Below are 22800 nucleotides of genomic sequence, written 5' to 3' on the forward strand. Positions count from 1 at the left end.
AAGACTGAGACGGAGAGACTGAGATCATGTGTTCAGTTCTCGGGACTGATGACACCACCATGTACTCATGTTTGATGGGCGGTACCACCATTTGACATGCCAGAACCACTCGCGCGACGGGCTCAAATATCTATTGACTGCTGTCGGTGGGTTTTTCTCAGAGGCGAGAGTTGCACAATCAGTGCCAAGAACCGGGGACCTTTCGGTCAAAGTTGTGTTTATTTCAATACGGCCACAATCACTGGCCTGGAGGCTGGTCCAAACTCACACGCTACGCATTCTATAAACAGATACGGTACGATCAAACGCTTATGAGGACACTGCCTCGGTGGCGCCCGAGTAGCGAGCCACTGAAATGTAGTGACATTTGTAAACAGGCAGATGTTCGGTGATGACATCAGAATGAGTTTAAGCAGTCTTACCGGCGCTGAGGGGCACGGCCAGGATCAGACCGAGACTGACGAAGAAGTCGTAGGTCACCAGGCCGCCGAAGCTGATCAGAAGGTTTCCCGCTGAAAACACATAGTGATATACGTTGAGGCAGGGATATTGTACATGATTATCCCGCGCCAAGATGGGGTCTGCCGAGCAACGCGGTCTGATGGGGGGGGGGGCCATTTTGGCCCCCCCCCCTCAGATCTCGAGAACCACGCAACATAGCGACAAGCGGTAAACGGTGTTGGATAGCCCCAACGGGGAACTACCTTGTGACCCAATTTCATTGACCTCGGTCAAACCGATGACGTCACAGATCAGGTCAAAGGTCGAATTTTCACCGTTTACAGGCATTTCAAGAAATGCGTTGTAAAATCGAGTAAAATGCATTTCATTGAAAATCATCGATGGGGAAATATTCTTCAAACACATATTTAGCTATTTGAGTTTACTGATACCAGGTCAGGTCACAGAGGTCAGGTCACTGGGGGGTCACAATATGAAAGTGTCGTGTGATACATGTTTTATGGTCCATTTTACATGAAAATGCGATTATGTGGGTCAGACAGACTTTAGGGCCAGCTTAGGTCACGTTTTGGTCAAGGTCAGGTCAAGGTCAGGTCAAATTAGGTCAAATTTCAAAGTTGATATTTTTGCATAAAATGGGTATCGATTCGATGCAACTCGTCACGGGGAGTTCAATGGTGGTCTCCGTTTTGCGCTACGAGGTCTAGAATCACTAAAAATTGAGTTCAAAAATTTGACGTCATCAATTTTCAACAGTTTTTCGCTATAACTTGGCCAAAAATAGAGGTATCGATCTAAAATGTGGTATGTATATCGAAGAGCGCAGGGACTATCACATATATTCCGGTTTTTTTCGAAATTCGAAAAAATTTTGGAAATTTTTTGAGTTTTTCTAAAAAAATCAATTTTTTTGATTTTTTGGGGTCAAAATCCCAAAATTTTGAAAATCCGAGATGGCAGTTTTGTAGCGCCGTCTTTTCTCTACACAACCACATAAAGAACTTTAAAATTGCTTGTTAACTGTAGAATTAATGAGCGTTTCAAGATGTCATGTTTTTTGCTCATTTTTACTCGAACATGACCTCAGTTTGACCTCAATAACTCCTGACCTGAGGTGACCTGTCACTTGAAATTTTGTGTGAAGGTGTCAAATTGATGCCCGGTAAGGTACCCAAAATTTGGCGGCGCTGCGCGCCGCCGTTTTTTTGCTATTTAAGAAAAACCACAGGGGGGGCCAAAATGGCCCCCCCCCATCAGGGCGCGGGTTATATCTTTCCACATCAGGTATTGGATTTCCGGTTGCGTATAGGTTGAATATGGTCCGTCCTACTAAAGAGGACCTGAGTTTTTATTTACTTACGCCGTTAAATCTTCTATAAAGTCGCTTGCAATTTAACCCGCGCCCCACTGGGGTCTGTGTATAACACGCCCTACTGGGGGGGGGGGCTATTCATAGCCCCCCCTCCTAACTCCGAAACTACTGGGCCGATCGTCAAAATTCAAACGGCGTCTGATAGCCCCGGAAAAACTGTCGAGCGAAACCTAATTTCATTGACCTCGAGGTCACCGATGACGTCACAGGTCAGGTCAAAGTAAAAATTATTGGCATTTTGGCTTGTTCATATTTTGGGCTCTGGCCGCCGTCTTACAAGTCAGATCAGGCTCATTTTTGGTTTCCACACTCGTGAAAAGATTCTCTAGATACCTTGAGGGTACCAAACTTGTACTTTGATTTTCAGGTCAGGGTCAGGTCATCACAGGTCACGAAAATATTATACCATGCGTCGGTCACATGACACATGTTTTATGGTCCATTTAGGCCATAGATTTCGAATTTGATGTCGTCTGTGTCATTCGAGGTCATTTTGAGTCGAATTTAGCTTAGGTCAGGTCACTTTCAGGTCAAAAAAGGTCAAATTTTGAAGTTAAAATTTTTCAACAAAAAAGGTGTCTATTGGATGCAGTTTGAGCTCAGGAACACGATGGTGCCATTTATATTGGTGTACGATGTCAAATACGTACTGAAAAATTGATTTGAAAAATTAATAATTGTGATCTTTTTGCAATAATGCGTATAACTTAGCCATTTTTGAAGATATTTAGCTAAAACTTGCTAGTGTTAGTCATAATCATGCGTTCTGTCACATATATTCCGTTTTTTTTTTCGAAAAGTCAAAAACTTTTTGGAAAAAATATAAAAATATAAACTTCGATTATTATTATATAAAATTTTCGAAATTTTCAAAATTTTAAAAATCCGAGATAGCAGTTTGATAGCGCGGTCAATACTGAGTTCTTTCATGCAAAGAAATTGGATCTAGCTTAAAAACTGAGCTCTTGGGAGCGATTGCCGTGGTTCAATGTTTTGCGTCGAAATCGGCCGAACATGACGTCACTCTGACGTCATTTTCGGCCGACCTATGGTAGGTACGAAGTTCAAATTTTGACACAAGGTGTCAAATTAATGCAGCCGAAGGTACTGAAAGTTTGGCGTCGATCCGTCAAGCGGTTTGGAAGTTATTGCAGAAAAACGGGAGGGGGGCTATAAATAGCCCCCCCCCCAGTGGGGCGCGGGCTATCTAGGTCGGGACTCTGGACCAATATAAACTCCCCAACGGAGCGGAGCAAAAGCAAGATGCCAGGCAGTTTCCATCAACACCCACTCCGTAAAATCCAGTAATAAAACTCTTGACGCCTAATCCGACACCTCTTGCCGGGCGGGTTAGTACCTCTGTCTGAGAAGGCTCACTTCCGCCGGAAGTAGGTCGTTACTGAGGCACGTGAGCTTGTCACGCTCTGTGCACTTCACGGTAAGCTGAACTGACCCCAGCTGCTGACGCCCCATGACAGGGTCATTATCAGCGCTCACGCGACACAAGTTAGGCAGCCTTTTCGTTCAGCTCTCATGAATGTTTTAGTATTGAAAAGATCTCTCAGCTTTTCTACTAGAGATAATTGTAGTGGTGGTTAGGAAGACGGGCCCTTAAAATTCTGCGGTTGCTGTTGGGAAAAGGGTCATTATTGATCTCTGCGTATCTCCGCTGTATGCACTTACTAAGGAATCTCCACCATTCTTTTCTCGAGAATCACCGACATTTGTTCTTGGCGATCCCTACCTATTCCGTGACTAGCGGTCCCCGCCTTTTGGACATTTATGTACAGTGGACATTTGCGTCCCGATGTAATCGAGTCGGTCGTTAGAGGCCATTTGGGACGGATAGCCATCAAGGCACCGTTCATCAAGTTAGCCATAGGTGATAGGTCAAGATAGTTTATGAATGCCATGCATGGGTCTGAAAAGGCGATGGTTAAAAAAACGTAACATGGATTGCTTTAAATTGATTTTAAAAATCATTTCAATTACTTTTCTGCTATTTGCCATGCGCCGGCTGGCAGTGTCGCTATTGATTTTAAATGCACACCAGCTTAACCCGCGCCCTGATGGGGGGGGGGGGTCATTTTGGCCCCCCCTGTGATTTTTCTTAAATAGCGAAAAAACGGCGGCGCGCAGCGCCGCCAAATTTTGGTTACCTTACCGAGCATCAATTTGACACCTTCACACAAAATTTAAAGTCACAGGTCACCTCAGGTCAGGAGTTATTGAGGTCAAACTGAGGTCATGTTCGAGTAAAAATGAGCAAAAAACATGACATCTTGAAACGCTCACCAATTCTACAGTTAACAAGCAATTTTAAAGTTCTTGGTGTGGTTGTGTGGAGAAAAGACGGCGCTACAAAACTGCTATCTCGGATTTTCGAATTTTTTGGGATTTTGACCCCCAAAAATCAAAAAAATGATTTTTTTAGAAAAGCTCAGAACATTTCCAATTTTGTTTTCGAATTTCGAAAAAACGGAATATATATGATAGTCCCTGCGCTCTTCGATATACATACCAAATCTTAGATCGATACCTCTTTTTTTCCAAGTTATAGCGAAAAAAAAACTGTTAAAAATTGATGACGTCAAATTTTTGAACTCAATTTTTTAGCAAGTCTAACCCTCGTAGCGCAAAACGGAGACCACCATTGAACTCCCCGTGACGAGCTGCATCGAATCGATACCCATTTTATGCAAAAATATCAACTTTGAAATTTGACCTAATTTGACCTGACCTTGACCTGACCTTGACCAAAACGTGACCTAGGCAGGCCCAAAAGTCTGCCTGACCCACAAAATCGCATTTGTCATGTAAAATGGACCATAAAACATGTATCACACGACACTTTCATATTGTGACCCCCCGTGACCTGACCTCTGTGACCTGACCTGGTATCAGTGACCTCAGATAGCAAAATATGTGCTTGAAGAATAATTCCCCATCGATAATTTTCATTGAAATGCATTTTACTCGATTTTACAACGCATTTCTTGAAATGCATGTAAACGGTGAAAATTCGACCTTTGACCTGACCTGTGACGTCATCGGTTTGACCGAGGTCAATGAAATTGGGTCACAAGGTAGTTCCCCGTTGGGGCTATCCAACGCCGTTTACCGCTTGTCGCTATGTTGCGTGGTTCTCGAGATCTTGGGGGGGCCAAAATGCCCCCCCCCCATCAGACCGCGTTGCTCGGCAGACCCCATCAGGGCGCGGGTTAAGCCAAAACCGCCTACCGCCATATTAGCTCACCAAGTACCAATACACAGCTCACCGCTTCCCTCTATCTCATCTAGTTAGCCACACCATCTCACCGCTTTCCGTCTTTCTAAGCGAATCCATCTTACTGTCCCTTTATCTTACTAACCCTCCATCTCACCTAACCCTTTCTCATCAACTCTTCCTCTCACCACCTCCCTCTCTCTCTCTCTCCCTCTCTCCCTCTCTCCCTCTCTCCCTCTCTCCCTCTCTCTCTCTCTCTCTCTCTCTCTCTCTCTCTCTCTCTCTCTCTCTCACCCCTCTCACCTAGCCCGAGTCCGGCGGCGCCACACAGCTCCAGCCAGGGCAGCTGGGTCCAGGTGACTACCTCTGTCCCGGAGAGTGAGAGCGCCAGCGCCACCGGCCACAGCAGCAGGGTGCTGATGAGGGCAATCAGGCTCAGGAAGACGCTCACCGGACCGGGCCCGCAGTCGGCCATCACCTTACGGAAGAACACCTGCCCGGGAGCGGCAGAATGAGGCCAGTCACGAGATGAGCAGTGGTCGGTGGAGGTGGATGGCTGGGGAGACAGGATAAAATGAAAGTAGAAAGACGTAGAAATGAAGCAGGAGAGACAAGGCACGGAGAGGTGATGAAACAGAAGAGACAAAAAGAGAAGATGGAGCCGAAGAGACGGAAATCGGGGCTGGAAAGCATGAAGAGCGCTGCGCAGAAATAGTTGAAATATATTGTTTTTTTCCCGCCTATTTTCAATCATTTTAAGCGCCAGTTTTTCGCAAACATAAACATTGTATGCAATATGTATAGGGAATGACGAATAGTTGATACGCTGCAGTGACTTTCCGGAATAAATCCAGCATAATCACACATAATTTAAACACTAAAACGTCACAGAATTTGTGCAGCTACATTCACCACCGGGAGCATCAGCATACAAATTGGTTTCATTACAAAATCTCTATGTATCTCATTAAGGACATTACGGGCGGGAGCGCTTCTAGTTAGCTCATTGGACTGGCCTACCGACGAGGTTCCCTCTGCACTCTGCCACCCGGGAAGAGGACAGAGTGTCGGCTGAAGAGGGCATTGGCGCATCAAAAAAGGGGGACTTGGACGCTGCGGAAAGGCCTCCCCTCCCCAAAAAAGCGAGTAATTTCAAGAAGTCCTTGGGTCTCAATTCGTTGGGTCAAACAAAACTTTATCTTATGAAAGTTGCTTGGTTTTCTTTCTATTCTACACAAACGGATAATTTTCATCGATTTGGGGCACTTCGGGGAAGCGGCTGGATCAGCCTGCAGACGAGCACAAGTCACAGCCTCAACCAGACTTGTGCCTCGACCAAAAATCAAGATACAAGATCCGCAAGATCCCACACAATTTCATAATTTCAGGATCCAAGATCCCCAAGATCTCACACAAAATCAAATTGCAAGATCCAAGATCCCCAGGATCCCACACGAAATCAAAATTTCGGGGTCCAAGATCCACAAGATACCGCGCAAGATCAAACTTCCAGGATCCAAGATCTCGAAGATCCCAAGCAATATCAAAATTGTAGGATCCAAGATCCCCAAGATCCAATGCACAATCATAATTTTAGGATGATTTATCTGTTATTTGCAACTGCAAACGACTGCAACTGACTCAGTTCTAGCCCTGGAGAAGCACTAAATGGACATGTACATTGTATGTACGTACAGGTCACCGCTGAAGTAATGTGGGGTTCTACTGTAATCGAACAAAACATAGCGCCATTCCTTGACGGTAAGATATATCGTCAAAAGCGAGGATCGCACAGCTTCGTATTTCAGATAGACAACTTTCTCTAATGTGTCACCATTCTACCTGCCACAGCATGCTCGCTATCATCGAAAAACTGAAATATCGAGCCCCTTGGAGCACCCCGGAGTAATGTTTCTGTGACCGCCACTGAACACAGAGTTGTAAACCTACGCGCGTGCGTACTACGCAATAGTAAGGAGCCATTGCTGGACCCTCCAGTAGAGAGTAGCCATTGATGATCCGGACACCAGCATCGGCCGATAGAAGCTCTCTCTGACAGGCGAGGAGGGGGAGGGTCTGAGGTGGGGAGGGGTGGACCGCGGGGCTACTGGCCAGCGCAGTGGGAGAGGCTTGGTTGGCGGTAGGCTGACAGGGACACCGGCCGCAGGGCAACAGTGGGCTTTGACCCGAGGCGTGCGAGAGCGTTTTTTTTTTGTTTGTTTTGTTGGGTTAGGCCCTTTCGGTCCAATGAGACCATTTCAGAGCCGGGAGGATGATAGGATATAGGGGGAGACATTGGTCTGGGCAGGCACCCTAGTGAGTCGCCGGGGCTGAGCCCGTCCAAAGACAGGCCACCCAGCCCCAAGGCACTCACTGCACCCGGCTACGGGGTGCGCTCCCTCGGGAGCAGCGGTGCCGCTCCAAGGGAGCAGCCCGCATGAGATAAAGTTGCCTGTCCAGCCCGGAGGGGGGTGCGGCGTGGAGGAGAAGGATTTCAGTATCCTGAGGATAGAAGCACGGAACGGTGTGCGAGAGCGATGCCTGATGCCATTTTGTGAAGCAGCCAGCGTGTCACGGATTCACGTAGGAGCTTTGACTGAAATCACTATCAAGGCTACAGTTTTGAAGATAGAAAAAAAACAGCATTTGAGAGAAGATGTTCGTAATGAGCAGTCGTAACTTACTAATCTCAGATAAAATATTTGAATGAATTGATGTTTTGCATAACATTAGCCTATCAGAATACATTAAATTTTAACCACCTGTATAGTATAATTCTGTAAAATATTTGCGCATTGCCTTCGGTGGTCCGCCGAACTTTTTTGTTCAGTTTGAGTTGAGGGCCTCATCGACATGACCTGTATCACAAGATTTACGCTGTAGCAAAATCCTGCGCTAGCGGTAGGAGTAGAAATGCTGTATGACAGAGGCACGGGCGCCCGACAACTGGGTCGAGGCAGGTGGAGGCCGGCCAGAGGTCATGCTCGTATCGATCACCCTTGACCCCGTCCACCGCCCCCGGCGGATATTCAACAGGGCGCTCATTGGCTCATTGGTCTGTTTCAGTGAGCGCCAATCACAGTCAGCTCAGTGTGCGTGCTGCGTGTGAGATCACAGCGAAGCACGATACCGCCATAACCCTATCCTTGGGAGAGGCCTTCTGGACGGCGTTGCCAGTTAATGGGGGGGGGGGGGGTGAGAAATTCGTCATACAATTAAGTTTTTAAAATAAAATGGTCAGTGGATGAATAGCATAACATTTCTTTCAACGTTCACTCGTTTTCATAACAAACGAAGAGAAGAAATAACGTTGAAGCATATGACTATTAGGCGAGCCAATACTTTTTAAAATTTATATTTATGGAAGGGTGCAATGTAATTGCAGTCACACTTGTATTTCTTTAGCGATTGCAATTGGTGATCATTCCGTACACGGTCTGAAGCTATTGGGATAAATAATTGAAATACCTCGGTGAATTGCGCCACCCATGTGCCGATGAGTTTGAATTTTTCCAATTTGCGATAAAAAAAATCAACTGTTTTGCAAGTAGGACGGCTTCCGTTGACCAAACGTTTAAGCCGGGTTCACACCGGTTTTCCGGTCCGGAAAAATTCCTTCTGCCGGGCCGGCACCAAAATGTTGAAATTGTCGCTAGATGTCAAAAAAGTCGCTAGAACCGGAAAACCGGAAAGTCGAGCCGGAAATGTCATAATCATCAACCATCAAGTACGATAAGTAGGTACCAAGCAATCTCGCGAATTATTTTGAAATCGAACATACTTGTGTGACGGCTTTACAAGTCCCTGATGCAGTTCCACCCAACCGAAAATCATCCATACTTCACTGGTAGGTATATTAGCAAGATTAATACAATTTAACATTTACAGCATGCGGGCTTGGTATCGACAACAAGATACTAATAAATTTCAATCGCGCTGGCTGTTGTTGGTTTAAAAACACTTGCGAACAAAGAGGAATTGAGGGCTGGGCAGGGCGCATCAGAGACGGCGAGCTTGATATTACGCTTGCTGATGTAGATGGCTGGGTCTCAAAATCGGTCATCTGACTGTCACTGAACTCTACTGCCATAACCCGCGCCCCGCTGGGGATCCTAAATTTCCACGCCTTGCTGGTGGGGGTGTTTAACACCCCCCCCTTTTAACTCGGCTCCTGGGCCACGTAGCGATACGGGGAAGGCGGCGTTCGAAAGAGTGTCAAAATTAATGACGAAATTAATTCGGTCACTTTTTTTGGTCAAATCAAAGGTCAGGTCACCAGAGGTAATGGAAAGCCGAATTTCACCGATTTTCAGGTCGAATGTCGACGATTTACAACAAGCCAACGCATAACTTGGCATCAATTTTCTCCCATTGACATATAATGGGGGGGGGGGGTCACAAAATTGACCTGACCTTAGGTCACCGATATCAAAATTCCGAGATAGTTATTTATTTAAATTGTGTACATATTGTTGCCCTTATCAATCGCTGACTGCTGAGAGTTTCAAAGAGGTCGGTCGCTCGATGTAGCATATGGAAGACGTTGAAACTTTGTATGAGGTGAGGTCACTTGAAGTGACCTGGTGACCTGACCTTAAGTGACCTTGCTCTACAATTTTTACATGTGCAGAAAAGATGCATGATAAGGTGTGCCAAAAACAGCCGCCGTTTTTTAGATGATCGCGAAAAACCACAGGGAGGGTTCAAATATCCCCCCCCCCCCCCACCCCCACCCCCAGCAGGGCGCGGGATAATATCCTTGGCATTCAGTACCATCGTATTTCCTGAATCTTCTACTTGCGATTGAATGGCAAAACTGCCTCCACCCTCCCGAGCTGCTATGTGCTTGTGTAGGAGGGCATCGAGGGCAGAGAAGTGTTGTCAGCGCGTCTTGTAGAATGTAGATTTCAGAATCTGCTCGGCTGGCTCCACTTCGTAGACGACGGAAGTTAGCAATACGTACATTGTGCTACCTGTCCTGCGGCCGGCTCCAGCGCTTGATAATCTCTTCTGCAGATACTGGCTCCGCTCCTTCTACAACCAGCGCGTCCGCAATGTTGTTCCACAAATTCGCCCTTTTCACCGCTTCCTTATAATATTTATCTTTTTACTATAAAGTCATGGATATTTTCCAACCAATGAAATTAATTTATAATTTGAAAAGGCCATGAGTCATGTGAAATACAAAAACAGAAATGTAGCTATCACTCCGTTTGAGATGCAAATGTTTTGAAATAAAAATGAAACGCCGTCAAATTTACGCTTGAATTTTATATTCTCGTGAAAAATCGCAAGACTATTAGGGCACCGTTGGTTAAATTGGTCCTGTAGCGCTGAAACATAACATTATTTCCCTCGTGCCTTAATTTCATATCACAAACGGTGGCTATCCGGCAAGGCAAAAGTTGAGATGATTTCAACTTTTTGCCGGACCGGAAAATCTGGCTCTCCGGCCTGCCGGACCGGTCAAAAGAAGTTGCCAGATTTGCCGGTTCACACCAGTTTTCAATTTTCCGGCACGGAATTGGCCATTTTTCCGGCCCGGCAGACGGAATTTTGCCGGTCCGGAATCCGGTGTGAACCCGGCATTATTGTCATCTCAAAGGGCGGCGACCACCTCCCCGTCCCTCCTCGACCCCTCCCCTTTATTTACAGGACGGAGTCCAGTCCCTCACCGCCGACTGGTCACGTGATTGGCCTCGCCCGAGGCCCGGCCGACTGACCCGGAGCGCGGTAGGCGTCATGCCATGCTGCTTTAATCACTCACCACATCGCGGCTACTGTTCTGAGGGGCGTGGCACCAGAAGCTTCGTGGCGGAGCGGTTGAGCGTCAGGCTATGGATCGCGGGGTTGCGGGTTCGGTCCGCGCCGGGGTTGTCCGTTTTCCACAGACTCGTAGTTCTGGCCGGCTCAGGCGAGATGGATATAGCCCTCGCCCGCACATGCCATTTTCCCATCCTAGAGCGCACATGGGGGGGGGGGGTTGCCACCCCCCCCCCCCCCGCGCCGTTTCGTTCCTGTTGGAGATAGAGCTTAGCGGTAAAGACCAAAAAGATTCTTTGGGAAGAGACAAATCCAATGATACCCAGTTTTACCTTCTCAGGTCAGTCATTGACCTTCCAGGTCAGGTCAAACTAAAAAATGTTGCTGTTTTAGGTCACCGTTGGATATCAAGCGCGCTGCTTGTCATATACCGATGACGATGCCGTTTTCTGGTGCCAAGCCAGCTAGAGCCTCTTTGTCACACTACCCGACCAGGTTTTTGCTGCTGAGGTCATCTCAGGTCAAGTTAGGTCAAGGTCAATAATATGTGTTTGTATGTCTGTGTGTGTGTGTGTATACTGATGTGTGCACCGATTGTTTATGTGTCCATATTACATGAAATCATGATCTGAGAAGCTTTTACCACATGCCGAGATATCCCTTTAACATTAGCACGTGCATTTGGGAAATGGCTTCGGCCCGCCTCGGCTAATGTTGAAGGTATTTGGGAAACGATTCGGCCCTAGGGCTTTTTGATTTTCCCAGACAAAATTTTACTGAATATTCTGAGCGGAAGAACCAATTTCAAAGAAGATATTTACGGATTGTGTGTTCACTAACAGCAACAGCAAAAGTAAGTGACTGCGTGTTTACTTACTTTTGCTGTCAACGTAGGTAATTCAACTAAACAAGGTTATCGTTCCAATGCCAATGTATTTATTGCTGCAGAACATGGTCGGAAATCGGAATAATAATTATTTCTACATAATGCACGCAAAAAACGATCAATTTAAATGCGTGAAGCATCCTAACGTGCCACAATGAAACATTTGATATTGTTCCAGCTGGGATCCAAGACGCGTTTGATTCAGCGTTTCACCCAATTTTCAGTTTTCCTCACGGTTTCCTCACTCCTGCTGGACTCCATATCTTTATTCTAACTTCTGGCGCTTCACCATCTTCATCCTCAGCTTTTTCAAACCCTAAATAAGGGGGAAGTAGGAATCTCATCTTTCATACTCAACGCAGCCCAATAATGAAAAACACAAAAAATAATCACGGTGACTATAAATATGAACATAGTACTAATATAATTTTAACACAATATTAAGATTAAAGTGTAAAATATCAAATGAATATGATATTAACTGTTGCGCCGGTACGGCATGTGGTAAATCTCTTCCCAACCTTGGGCTGTGAAAATGCAGTTTTATTCACCTCGGTTTTTTGCTACGGACCTCGTGCCTACCGGCACTCGGTCCTCCGCACAAAAACCTCGGTGAATAAAACGCATTTTCCCAGCCCCGGTCGGGAATATATATTACCAAAAATGTAGTCAAAAAATTTCAAAAAAGTAAATTCAGCTTGCCTAAAACGCAATAATCTTAGATGACCTAGGTTGACCTTGACCCTGACCTTGACCTCTGTACATCGTCGAACAACATGTTTCATGATAGGTGGGAGGTAGGATTGGCATAAAAGGCCGAAATCAAGGTGTTAAAAGCTCACAAGGCCCATAGCCAACGCAAGATGTTGAGAATTGGCCATTTGGGTCATGACATGACCTGAAAAACAAGGTCATATCTCCGAAACCAAAAACCACAGAAACTTGAAATTTTCAGTGGACATCAAGAAAGGATAGAGGAGCAGCTATACGAAAAATCAGCCTTCTAGCTCTAAAAATGTTGAGTGCAGAGCAGAAAGACTACCTGGGGGGGTGGCAACCACCCCCCCATGTGCGGGCGAGGGATAGCTTTTGAGGTTCTATGAATATAATTGATATTCGTTGACTCAAGGCCCTAAATACACGTTGACTCTTGTTCGGTCATAATTTATTAGCCGATTATATGTTTGTGTATAGTAATATCTTATTTCTAATTAGCAAAAAGTAGCCGACTCACTTTATCATCATATCATATCACTTTATCATCAACATATCATCATATCTCACTTTATCATTTGACGTCATTGCACTAGCAAGTGAGTTGTTATAAATGTGACCTCGTCAGAACCACTTTGCAGGCTGTGAAAAGGACACAGACAAGTCCATTGGCTGCGGTGACTATGCAGCCTGTGACTAGTTCAGCCACGAACACATCCCGCATTTTCCTAGAAAGAACTATCGGCACGCTCGGTGCCGCAGAGGGTATGCCAACCTAACAGACCCGCACTGCCCAGCGCTCCGCTAGCCCGGAGGCGGTTGGCGAGGCTGACCCCACTGACCTCGCTCCGCGACCCGACTCCCGGTCACGCCACAACCGAGAGGCGCTAGCCTCGACGCAGGGGTATCTGGCGCCATTCATGCTGCCTCCGAACACGGTGATTGGTTTGCTGCAGAGTCACGTGGTTGGGGCATCAGTGGCGTAATCAGGAATTTAGTTACCAATCTCATCAACAGATGGCTCTGACCGACGATTTTTAAATACAGAGTGATCTGAAGGTAGATGACATACTACGAGCTTACAGCTGCAATGATGATTGCACATGTAGGCTACATTCCAAGTTTCATGATAATCTGACAAATGGTTCCCAAGATACAGATGCAAACTCTTACCACTACGGATACCCCACATTACTTCAGCGGTGACCTGTACATGCTAGTGATGTAAATTTCAGAAATTTTTGATGCACATGTGACATGTTTGTGATGTAAATTTAACCCTCGCCCGGCGAGGGGGTTTGATGCAACCCCCCCTAAGGTTTTTCGCAAATAACGTTAAAACGGCGGCGTGTAGCGCCGCCAAATTTGGCATACCTTCTGGGGCAACCTTTTCGCACCTATCCTGAAAATTTGAAGTTCCAGTCTTTTCAGGTCAGGTCACCAGGTCACAAAAGCCGGTACAAGGTCAGGTAAAATTGGACTAGCTTAGCGGCAACTGAATTCCAGAGTTCACTTAAATTGGTAACAAAGTATATCATTCGATGCGCACGGACGTCCTGAGTTCACTGGTGCTTTTATTTTTGCTCTATCCTTATTAGGAAAAAAGTTATAACCGAAAAACCTTTGAAATGTGTAAGCAAAATTTTTGCACTCATATCCCCCAAAACCCCCCTAGATATTGACTTAAAGTCACTAAACCTTAACAGGCGCGAGATCTCCTATGGACCCACCTACCCTGTAAATTTGGCGTTTCTAAGTGCCATAGAAGCTAATCGCGAGGGGGGGGGGTCGTAGTACCACCCCCCCCCCATCGCCGTCCGTGTTATGGAAAAGGCCCTCGCCTGGCGAGGGTTAAGAAATTTTCGAAACAATGCCAAAGTGATACCGACCAAATTTTGTATCTATCATTGATACATCACAAGCTCTGCTAGCGCAAGCATACGACGCTAACTGGCAAATACCTAATCCAGTTAATAGTACCTACGGCCCACAAAGTCTAAGTTGTGTTTATGCTGACATATACTTTGAAACCTTGAGCACCTTAGTTAGTAGAGTATGTCTTCCTTCCAGTATAAAGTGAGTTTAACAGTTGTACATGCTAATGTTTTGCACATTGGTTTTCCTGGCTAGATATTCATCCTCACGAGATTTGAATTTGCCAGCAATAGATAGGTTTGGTAGGCATTTAATCATGGTAGACTGATGTGTAAAATATTCCTGTTAAAAACTAGGATCCAAGATCCCCAGGATCCCTCGACAAATCCAAAACCCGGATCCAAGATCTCCAAGGTCCCTCGACAAAATCAAAAGCCAGGATCCAAGATCCCCAGGATTCCTCGACAAAATGATGACCAGAGTCCTGGATCCCCAGGATCCCTCGGCAAAATCTGAAGTGCTGGATCCAAGATCCCTCAAGATCCCGGATCTTGGATCTTGCAGATCCTGGATCTCGGATCTTTTGGGATCTTGGCACAAGTCCGGCCTCAACACACTTGAGCCCCGCGCGATGCCTGGGGCTACGTTTTAGATACCGCTCAAGTCAATGAGGATTTAGGAGCTCTATTTCAGAGCAGGAGACTTTGCGGCTCTGGCCGCTCACGGGAGATTATAGGATCTGGTCGATTTAGGGACCGTCGTCGCTGCATTAGCGGCTGGGTGAGCTCTGCCGGCTGGCCGACCGGGAAAGGCGTCTCGGGAGAATGGAGATCCCTGGGCACGGTGAGCCCTGACTGGGATATTGCCCGGACCTGAATTACCTCTGCAGCGCAGCTACCAGCCCGGCCGGCTAAAGGTGTGCTGCGGGGAGGCAGACAGCTCACAAGCGGAAAAAAACGCGAGCGGGATCCAGGCAATCAGATGTGAGGCGGCCATTTTCGGAGCTAAATTCATGAGTGATGTGTTGTCGCCTGAAGGACGTCGCGACTCACCTTGTACGCCGCTGAACCGGCGGCGCCCGTGGCTCCCATGACGACGCTACCCAGGGTGGGCGTCTTGGCGATACCGTCCATATAGGCGAGCAGTGCCACCCCGGTGTTACACATGATCACAGCCACGATCTGACAAAAGACAGGAGATGCACCACGGCTCATATTCCGAGGATCAGAGCTGCTGCTTTATGTATATCTCACATAAGCAAATTATAATGGTATCAAATTGAAAACCTCATGTCAAAGCAACAGTCTGGTTTCAATGAAACCCACTTCAACTGATTTATTGGCCTGCCAGTAGCTCGGACTTTTCCGTCTGCAAATGTCATATGGACACCATTTATAACTCGTCAGCTCATATGACCATTGATCTTTCCCATGGCATGAATAAGTAACGTGTCAACGTCTGTATGGGTCGCCAGAGGTTCACACTTGCTCGAGCCAAGGTCCCTTGTCTGCGATGTTCGTTTACCCTGCTTAGAATGGCAGTGTTTGTTCCCCGCCGGCGGCAGTTAGCGTGGCAGTTCGGGAAAATAAACAATCACATGCCACCGTCAGCATGTTTCCATGCGCTGCGCAGAATCCGGGTCAATGTGTCCCGAGACCAAACCTAACAAGGTCTGTTACACTAACCCTGACGCCGACAAACTGTTCGTGTAGCACCACCCACGAGAGCAGGTACACGAAGCCCAGACTGGTCGAGAAGAGTGCTATGGCGTCCGTGCAGGTCAGCTCTCGCAGGGCCTGCGCGTGCAGGTAGTTGGTGACGACCCACAGCAGACAGAACAGGAACGTGCGCAGCATGAACTGACCTGCAACGGAGAGAACAGCGCATCTGAAATGAAATCAACCTTGAAAATGGACAGTGCAAAATGAATATCGATGTCAATTCAAGCTTTTGTAAAGTCTTTAGATTCGTATCGATTCGCCAGTCGTGAGAGTCCATGAGCTTTTTCACCCTCTGTCAGCCAAGGAAAATAGTGTGGAAGAGCGGAGATAAGGCATTTTCTAGTTTCTTTGAAGGGATTTCCTTGAAATAGTTATTGCCTCTTCAGCTGGCCAGGGCTACAGGTTTACAATTTTCTTGCATCTCTCACACACGGATAGATTGCCGATGCTTGGCAGCAGTCATCCCCATTTCTCACCGAGCGTGTACCCGCGGTCGCGGAAGTATCTGATGGCGTCGACCACCTCGCTGGCTGCCGGCTCCTCCTTGGCCGTGCAGTTGATGCACTGAAGCAGCGAGAAGATGGGGAAGACCAGGGTGGTCCAAGTGGTGCAGAACCACGTGGTGAAGAACGGCGCGTCGTACGGCGCTCCCTGGAACCGGGCAGAGCGGCAGAGTTGTCAGTGGGGTGGGGTGGTACGACCTATTCGCTGTCGTGGGTGGGTGCAGGTATCGAGCGGTGGCTGCAATGTAATAAGTGGGTGGATAAGTAGGTGCTACATTTGAAACTGATTGCAACAAAAAGATCAGAAATTGAAAGAACAATTCCTTTACCATATGTTGTTGCCTTTTTAGTGCAGTTTCATTCATGAGGCATTTCAAATGTCCTTTGATATTTCTTTTAAGTTTATGAGCAAGACAACATCGTTACAAACGTCACACAAATGTATATCATTTGCTCTGGCGCAAAAAAAAGTTAAAGGTAAACAGCGTTAATACGTTTATAACGCATAGGTGCGTGCTGCATAGTGCATATGGACCATCATGTATATGCTCGTACACGACCATTTTACAGTCTCGAGCTGAGCACTTGATTCCTCTCTTAATCGCAAAAAAAACGGCTCCCCTGCCTGCAGTGCATTTCTTCTGACCACGCTCAATCTTCCTCGGTCACCATCTGCATACAATGCCTTCGTCTGCCAGTGGTGAGATCGAGACATTACGTGTCCGTGAATACATGCATGATCAATGGCGCACGTCTACGCAAAAGCGCACCCCAGTGCCCGTCTGGAGATTGGTATCAGGTTGTCTGGAGGCCTGTCTCACCAAGCAGGTTCTCTGGAGATCAAATGGCTGAAAAGTGCGTATGCACACGAACGTATGAGCGACGGTGTCGGTTTGGCTCTCATCTTCCTGCTGACGCCGTTTCGGCAAACGCTTTTGGTCTGACTTTGGGAATAATGCACGATGGCTGGAACGTTTTGCAATGGAACGTGGTTGTGCAATGTGTATGCTGGCGCCCTTGTTGAACTTGTTGATTGTGTGAAGAGCAACACATGAGCACTGCGTCCACCTGCCGCTAACTGACCTGATGCAGGACCTCGAGGATGCTGTTGGTGGTGTTGGGCAGCTGCGGCACCTGGCCGCCGTAGTAGGTCATCTTGATGAAGTGGTTGGTGCCCACCCACGATATCGTGACCAAGGCCGCCACGACAATGCCGCATAGCAGCTGAAATGACGACGCAATGTGACGGATTTCAGCCGCATTGCACCAGACAATGAAATAAGCGTTATACAGTATTGAGTAGACCTACTGGACAGACGCTATGAATTTATGTTAAATGTGTCGCTATAGCTTGGGACTACCGCGGACCAATTAAGAAAAACATTAGAGCGAAAAGCAGCATGAAGCTGGCGTTCATGATATTGCACAGCTGCCTCAACCGCGAAGTGCCTCCACCATACGTTACCTTTCTTGTTGCTTTCGAAAATATTGCCTTCTTGAACCTTTGCCAGCAGCTGAGCTTTGGCTGGTCCTTACTGTTCCCTGCAATATGCATGTACGATTTGTGATTATTGGGAAATAACAAACACAAATTACGAATCGTTTGTTCACGCTTAAAAGCAGACCTACTAGTTACTACGTTTAAAGCAATGACCCTTGTTATGTCTTACAAACAACTGGTGTATAAGCACGTCTGTAGCGCATTGTTACATATGGACCATAAAAGATCCACATCAACTAATGATGCATGCCGTGCTTTGGAAGTCAAGGAGCGATCAATAAACAAGCAGTAATGAGTAGGGTTATCTATGTAATTACGAAACATTACCAAGCGATATGACCCTTTGATCGTTCCCCATGACAAACGGCATTCCCCGATTACGCGTTCGTATTTCAAGCTTTTATGCCATTCCAGTGCCCTCGCTGTATTTATGAGTATGATTTAGGGACGGTAACTAAAGCTGAGACATAAATGTGGCTTTGTGATTTATTGAATATTTTCCATATGAGCATTTACAGTTTATATATTTCTCTAGAAGAAAGCAAATCTTCTAAAGCTGACAGTACGATGGAGAAGTTACGAGTATTAGCCACAGCTGGCCGTTGGTGAACAGTTCAACCGCGCCCCGCTGGGATATTCAGCTGAACGCACAATGCTGGGAAGGGGGACAGATTCTGCCCCTATCGTGGACAGTACTAGTAGGCACTGAAATCTGTAAACATTGACTGTCAGGCTACACTGTAAACTCATTTTGACAAGGGGTTGTCGTACAACGACGAGCGTTTGTCAAAAATACTAATAAAGGTTATGTCGAACGACGAATATCTTGTCATAGTTGGTTGAATCAACAGGGCAAATATTAGTATCAGCCCCAGCACCTAGTCGACCATTCATAAAATTGACAAGGATTATGGAGGCTATTGTGAAAACTACCAGGGTCTTATTCGTAATATGGAACATATATTTGCTTATGATTTGTAATTTATATCCTTGTCGAAAGAACCAGCTACACCATTGCAACAATACTGATACATACTTATGTAATCTATGTCCTTGTCAAAGGTATCAGCTACACCTTTGCAACACGGACTTAGTTACGCTAGTTAGACGTGTTAGTAGTAACATATACAAAGCTGTTACTTGTTATATAGGTGGCGCCAAAAACGTTTCCGGTCGTTTCATTTTGAAAGTTTCAGTTGCGCACCAACCGCCGTGCAGTGATGTGGCCTCCTGCGCACTTCCGTGAAAATGGTAGGTGATAACAGTGTTCGGTCGTTTTTGTCATTTTTTAATGAAATGTATGTCTTTCAACTGATAGTAATGCAGATTGAATCAGAGAAATTTGCTAAATAAGTGCGTGATGTATGGAAGCAAGCACAATGTGTTCTGCTCCAGGCCATATTGTTCTGCATATGCTATAATATAGCGATGCTTTCTTTCAGGCTTTCATCAGGAGCGAAAGCTCCAGCTTGCAAGCAAGGGTCGCTACACTTAACCCGCGCACCGACCTGCGCCAACTTCGCACCGACGGGGGGGGGGCGGATGACCGCCCCCCCCCCCTGAGATCTCGAGAACGAAGCAAGATAGCGACAAGCGGTAAACGGCATCGGATACGCACGGTCAAGATCTACAATTTTTACAAAGGTCATTTTCAGGTCAGGTCAAAGATGACGTCACAGGGGTCGAAAAATTCAAAATGGCGGCGCTAGATATGGAGAGAGTTTTTCTCGAATAACTTTCGAATTAGTCGAGATAGGAGCAAACTAAGGGCATCATCGTGATCCTCCCGTCAATCCGCATCGAATGATATATATGTTGACCTCGAAAGGTCAAGGTAAAAGGTTGACCTCAGGTCACGTGACCTCGAGGTCATCATGCATATCATTCGATGCGTCTTGACGAGCTGAACACAATGAGACCATCCACGCGGCTGTATCTTGTTCCTGTACGGAGTTATTGGCCAAAAACCTTTGGTGACCTTTGATGACGTCACATGACCTCACAGCTGCCCAACAGCAAAACAGACCTCAAGGTAGTGAAGGTTGATCGTATATGAAGTCATGTATGGTATATGGGGCCATTCCGACCCGTTTTAGTGGTAAAAATAGGGAGTTGATTTTTCCCCCATTGACTTATAATGGGGAGGTCGCGAAATTGACCAGAAATTAGGTCACCGATATCAAAATTCCGAGATATACAAATTGTAGCTACTAATGACCTTTATAACATCCTGCGACTTTCAAAGGCCTCCGACATCTACTGTAGCTCTGGCACGGTGACAAAGTTGCAAAAAAGTGACTTGAGGTTGGGTCATTCAAAGTGACCTGGTGACCTGACCTTAAAAGGTAGGAGGTTCAAACTTGCGCACCATGTGTAAAATTGATGAGGGAATAGTCGTACCGTAGCGCCGCGGTTTTCCCGCTATTCGCGAAAAACCTCAGGGGGGGCGGATATCCGCCCCCCCCCCGTCGGTGCGCGGGTTAAAGGGACCCTCCCACCTTCAAAAAAGTTAATGAATTGGCATGAAAGTGGTGTCGCTCGGTTCAGAAAGAGCAAAAACGAATATCTACCAAATTTCATCGAAAAATATTCACCGGTTTTCAAGATATTAGACTTTTACTTTTGTTTACTTTTTGGGATCTCCGCTGTTCCTAGCGACTTTATTTGAAAGTGCGGCATTTGTTGCGCGCAAAGCAGCATATACCACCGCGTGCTACCAAACGTTTTAGTAACACATTTAAAAATCGTTAGATCTCCGCTGACGTCACAAATTCTAAGGGGCATACCAATGCATTAGCCCCTTAGAATCCGAAAACTGCAAGTTTGAAATTCCATATCTCCGAATTAAAGCATTTTTCGATGTTGTGAGTGCCCAAACCGGTATTTTCAGGCCATGGCCACCAATTTGGCTATCTCAACTCAAAACTAATGTTAAGGTGGGATGGTCACTTTAAGACAGCAAACTGCAGAAACTCAAGAATTCTAAAAATGAAAAAGCACCTGAATTCCAAGGGGCTAATGAATTTGAATGCCCCTTAGATTTGAATGGGTTTGCCCCTTAAAATTCGTGTTCCGCAGACTTAGAAATAACATATTTCCGAATCAAGGCATTCCTCGATGTTGCGAGTCCCCAAACCAGTTATTGCGAGGCAGGGAACCCAAGTTGACTATCAACTCAAACCTAATGCATGTAAACGTGTGATTCTATAGTGTACTCGATAAGTGATGACGCTCATTGCCTTTTCGCATGCGTTATTGCCCTTGCCCCTTGGGTCATGAGTGTCATCACCATTGTGTGTGTAATGTGTATGTACCATTTTAAATACATGACCTACTTTCAGTAATGCTGTTTTGCTGTAATAATGAGACTGCAGAGCGGCGACCTGCGATTTGTGGAGAAAACTGACGAATACAAGGAAGGTCTTTGTAAAACGTTACAAACCTGAGACTAGTAGATTGCTTACAAGTACAGGTTTGCTGCACGTAGACATTACTATGCTAACTAAGATTTGCATTGATTTGACTTAACAAGTACATGGCTCAGCCCTGTTAAATGCAAACATGCGCAGGTCTTTACCTAGTAGCCGCATGATTATAACTAGGAAAACAGTCGTTCACACAACAATGACAAAGCAAACTTTGGTAGCTAGTCTAACGAACTACATGTGAGTGGGTTGTAAGAAAAACTACCATGACAAACAATAGGGTCGTTCGATGACATGGCAAAGGGTGCGGGGATTTGCGCTAAATAATTTTCCTTGTAAAAGTAACAAACGTTTGTTGAAATGAGTTTACAGTGTACGGTGCGAGTCAGCTTACCCAACCTGCACCCCGTTCCTGACCTACGACACTGATCTCATGTTACTGGCCCACGATATGATACCCACGATACTGACCTTTGCCATTAATTTTGAGGTCTGCGCTAGGCTATAACTTCCGCTAGTAAGCCTAAACTCTGCGCTAAACATCTGCCGGATATTCAAAACTCTAAACAAAACTGCGCTAATCCTTTATTTGCGAGTCTGCATCCTAAGCTAGACTAATATTTACCTCTGAGTCTAGCCCAAGCTTTGCGCTAGCCATCTAAGAGGATAACTCTATGTAGACAATGTGCTAGGCTATATTTCTGGTTAGGGACTCTAGAAAGCGTTGTGCCGGACTAACCTCTACTGGTGAGGCGGCCACGGTGCGAGTCGTGGCGCGGGTGCAGTGTCGGACTGCCCAGCACGCTGCCGTTCCGGCTGGCCAGGCAGCCGAACGAGTGCAGGCTGCGACCGTCGGCAGCCGTCTGCTCCAACTGTAGCTCGTCGTTGACGATGAGCGTCGGCGCCAGCTTACCGGAGGAGACGCGCCGCGAGCTGAACAGCGACGAGATGGAGCGACGCTCGTGACGCTCCGCGGACGCCGACTCGTCCGCAGAGGAGGTCATGGTGCCGCCGGTGAGGTCGGACCGGGTTACCACGGGTCACAGCGGCGGCTGCGGCACTGGAGGTAGGACAAATGGCAACTCGTCATTGCCATGGGCGTTACCACCACTAGGGACACTAGGGACATTGTCCCTAGAAGTTTTGAAATCATCGAAAACTACTAGGGATTGTCCCTAGAAGTTTTTGGAGTTCCCTCTACTGGGGACACGCAAAGAACCCGGGACACGATAATGGCGCAACTTGCTCAGCTCTCCGAACACATGTATTTTGTCTTGCGAACGGTCGCGTCAACATCGCCACGGTAAATAAAAAGACCCGCGAGCGGTGTGCCTCCCCACAGATGTGACGGT

The 22800-nt window shown here is 46.5% G+C and overlaps 1 protein-coding gene across 1 annotated transcript in view; it reads right to left on the bottom strand.

Annotated features, from left to right (window-relative positions):
* Nucleotides 1–22499, bottom strand: part of LOC122383523 (putative thiamine transporter SLC35F3) — a 28421-nt gene extending 5922 nt beyond the window's left edge. Inside the window, exons 1-8 of the mRNA XM_043370031.1 lie at nucleotides 22188–22499; nucleotides 17988–18064; nucleotides 17606–17746; nucleotides 16496–16670; nucleotides 15984–16162; nucleotides 15351–15479; nucleotides 5364–5553; nucleotides 423–512 (exon numbers count right to left, since the gene is read on the bottom strand). Coding sequence (XP_043225966.1) covers nucleotides 423–512; nucleotides 5364–5553; nucleotides 15351–15479; nucleotides 15984–16162; nucleotides 16496–16670; nucleotides 17606–17746; nucleotides 17988–18064; nucleotides 22188–22452 — 1246 coding nt within the window. The 5' untranslated portion in view covers nucleotides 22453–22499. The remainder of the gene's footprint in view (nucleotides 1–422; nucleotides 513–5363; nucleotides 5554–15350; nucleotides 15480–15983; nucleotides 16163–16495; nucleotides 16671–17605; nucleotides 17747–17987; nucleotides 18065–22187) is intronic.
* Between the last annotated feature and the right edge of the window lie 301 nt (nucleotides 22500–22800).

The sequence above is a fragment of the Amphibalanus amphitrite genome, unplaced genomic scaffold, assembly GCF_019059575.1.
Source record: "Amphibalanus amphitrite isolate SeventyFive unplaced genomic scaffold, NRLGWU_Aamphi_draft 000166F_arrow, whole genome shotgun sequence".
In the NCBI taxonomy this organism is placed as follows: domain Eukaryota; kingdom Metazoa; phylum Arthropoda; class Thecostraca; order Balanomorpha; family Balanidae; genus Amphibalanus; species Amphibalanus amphitrite.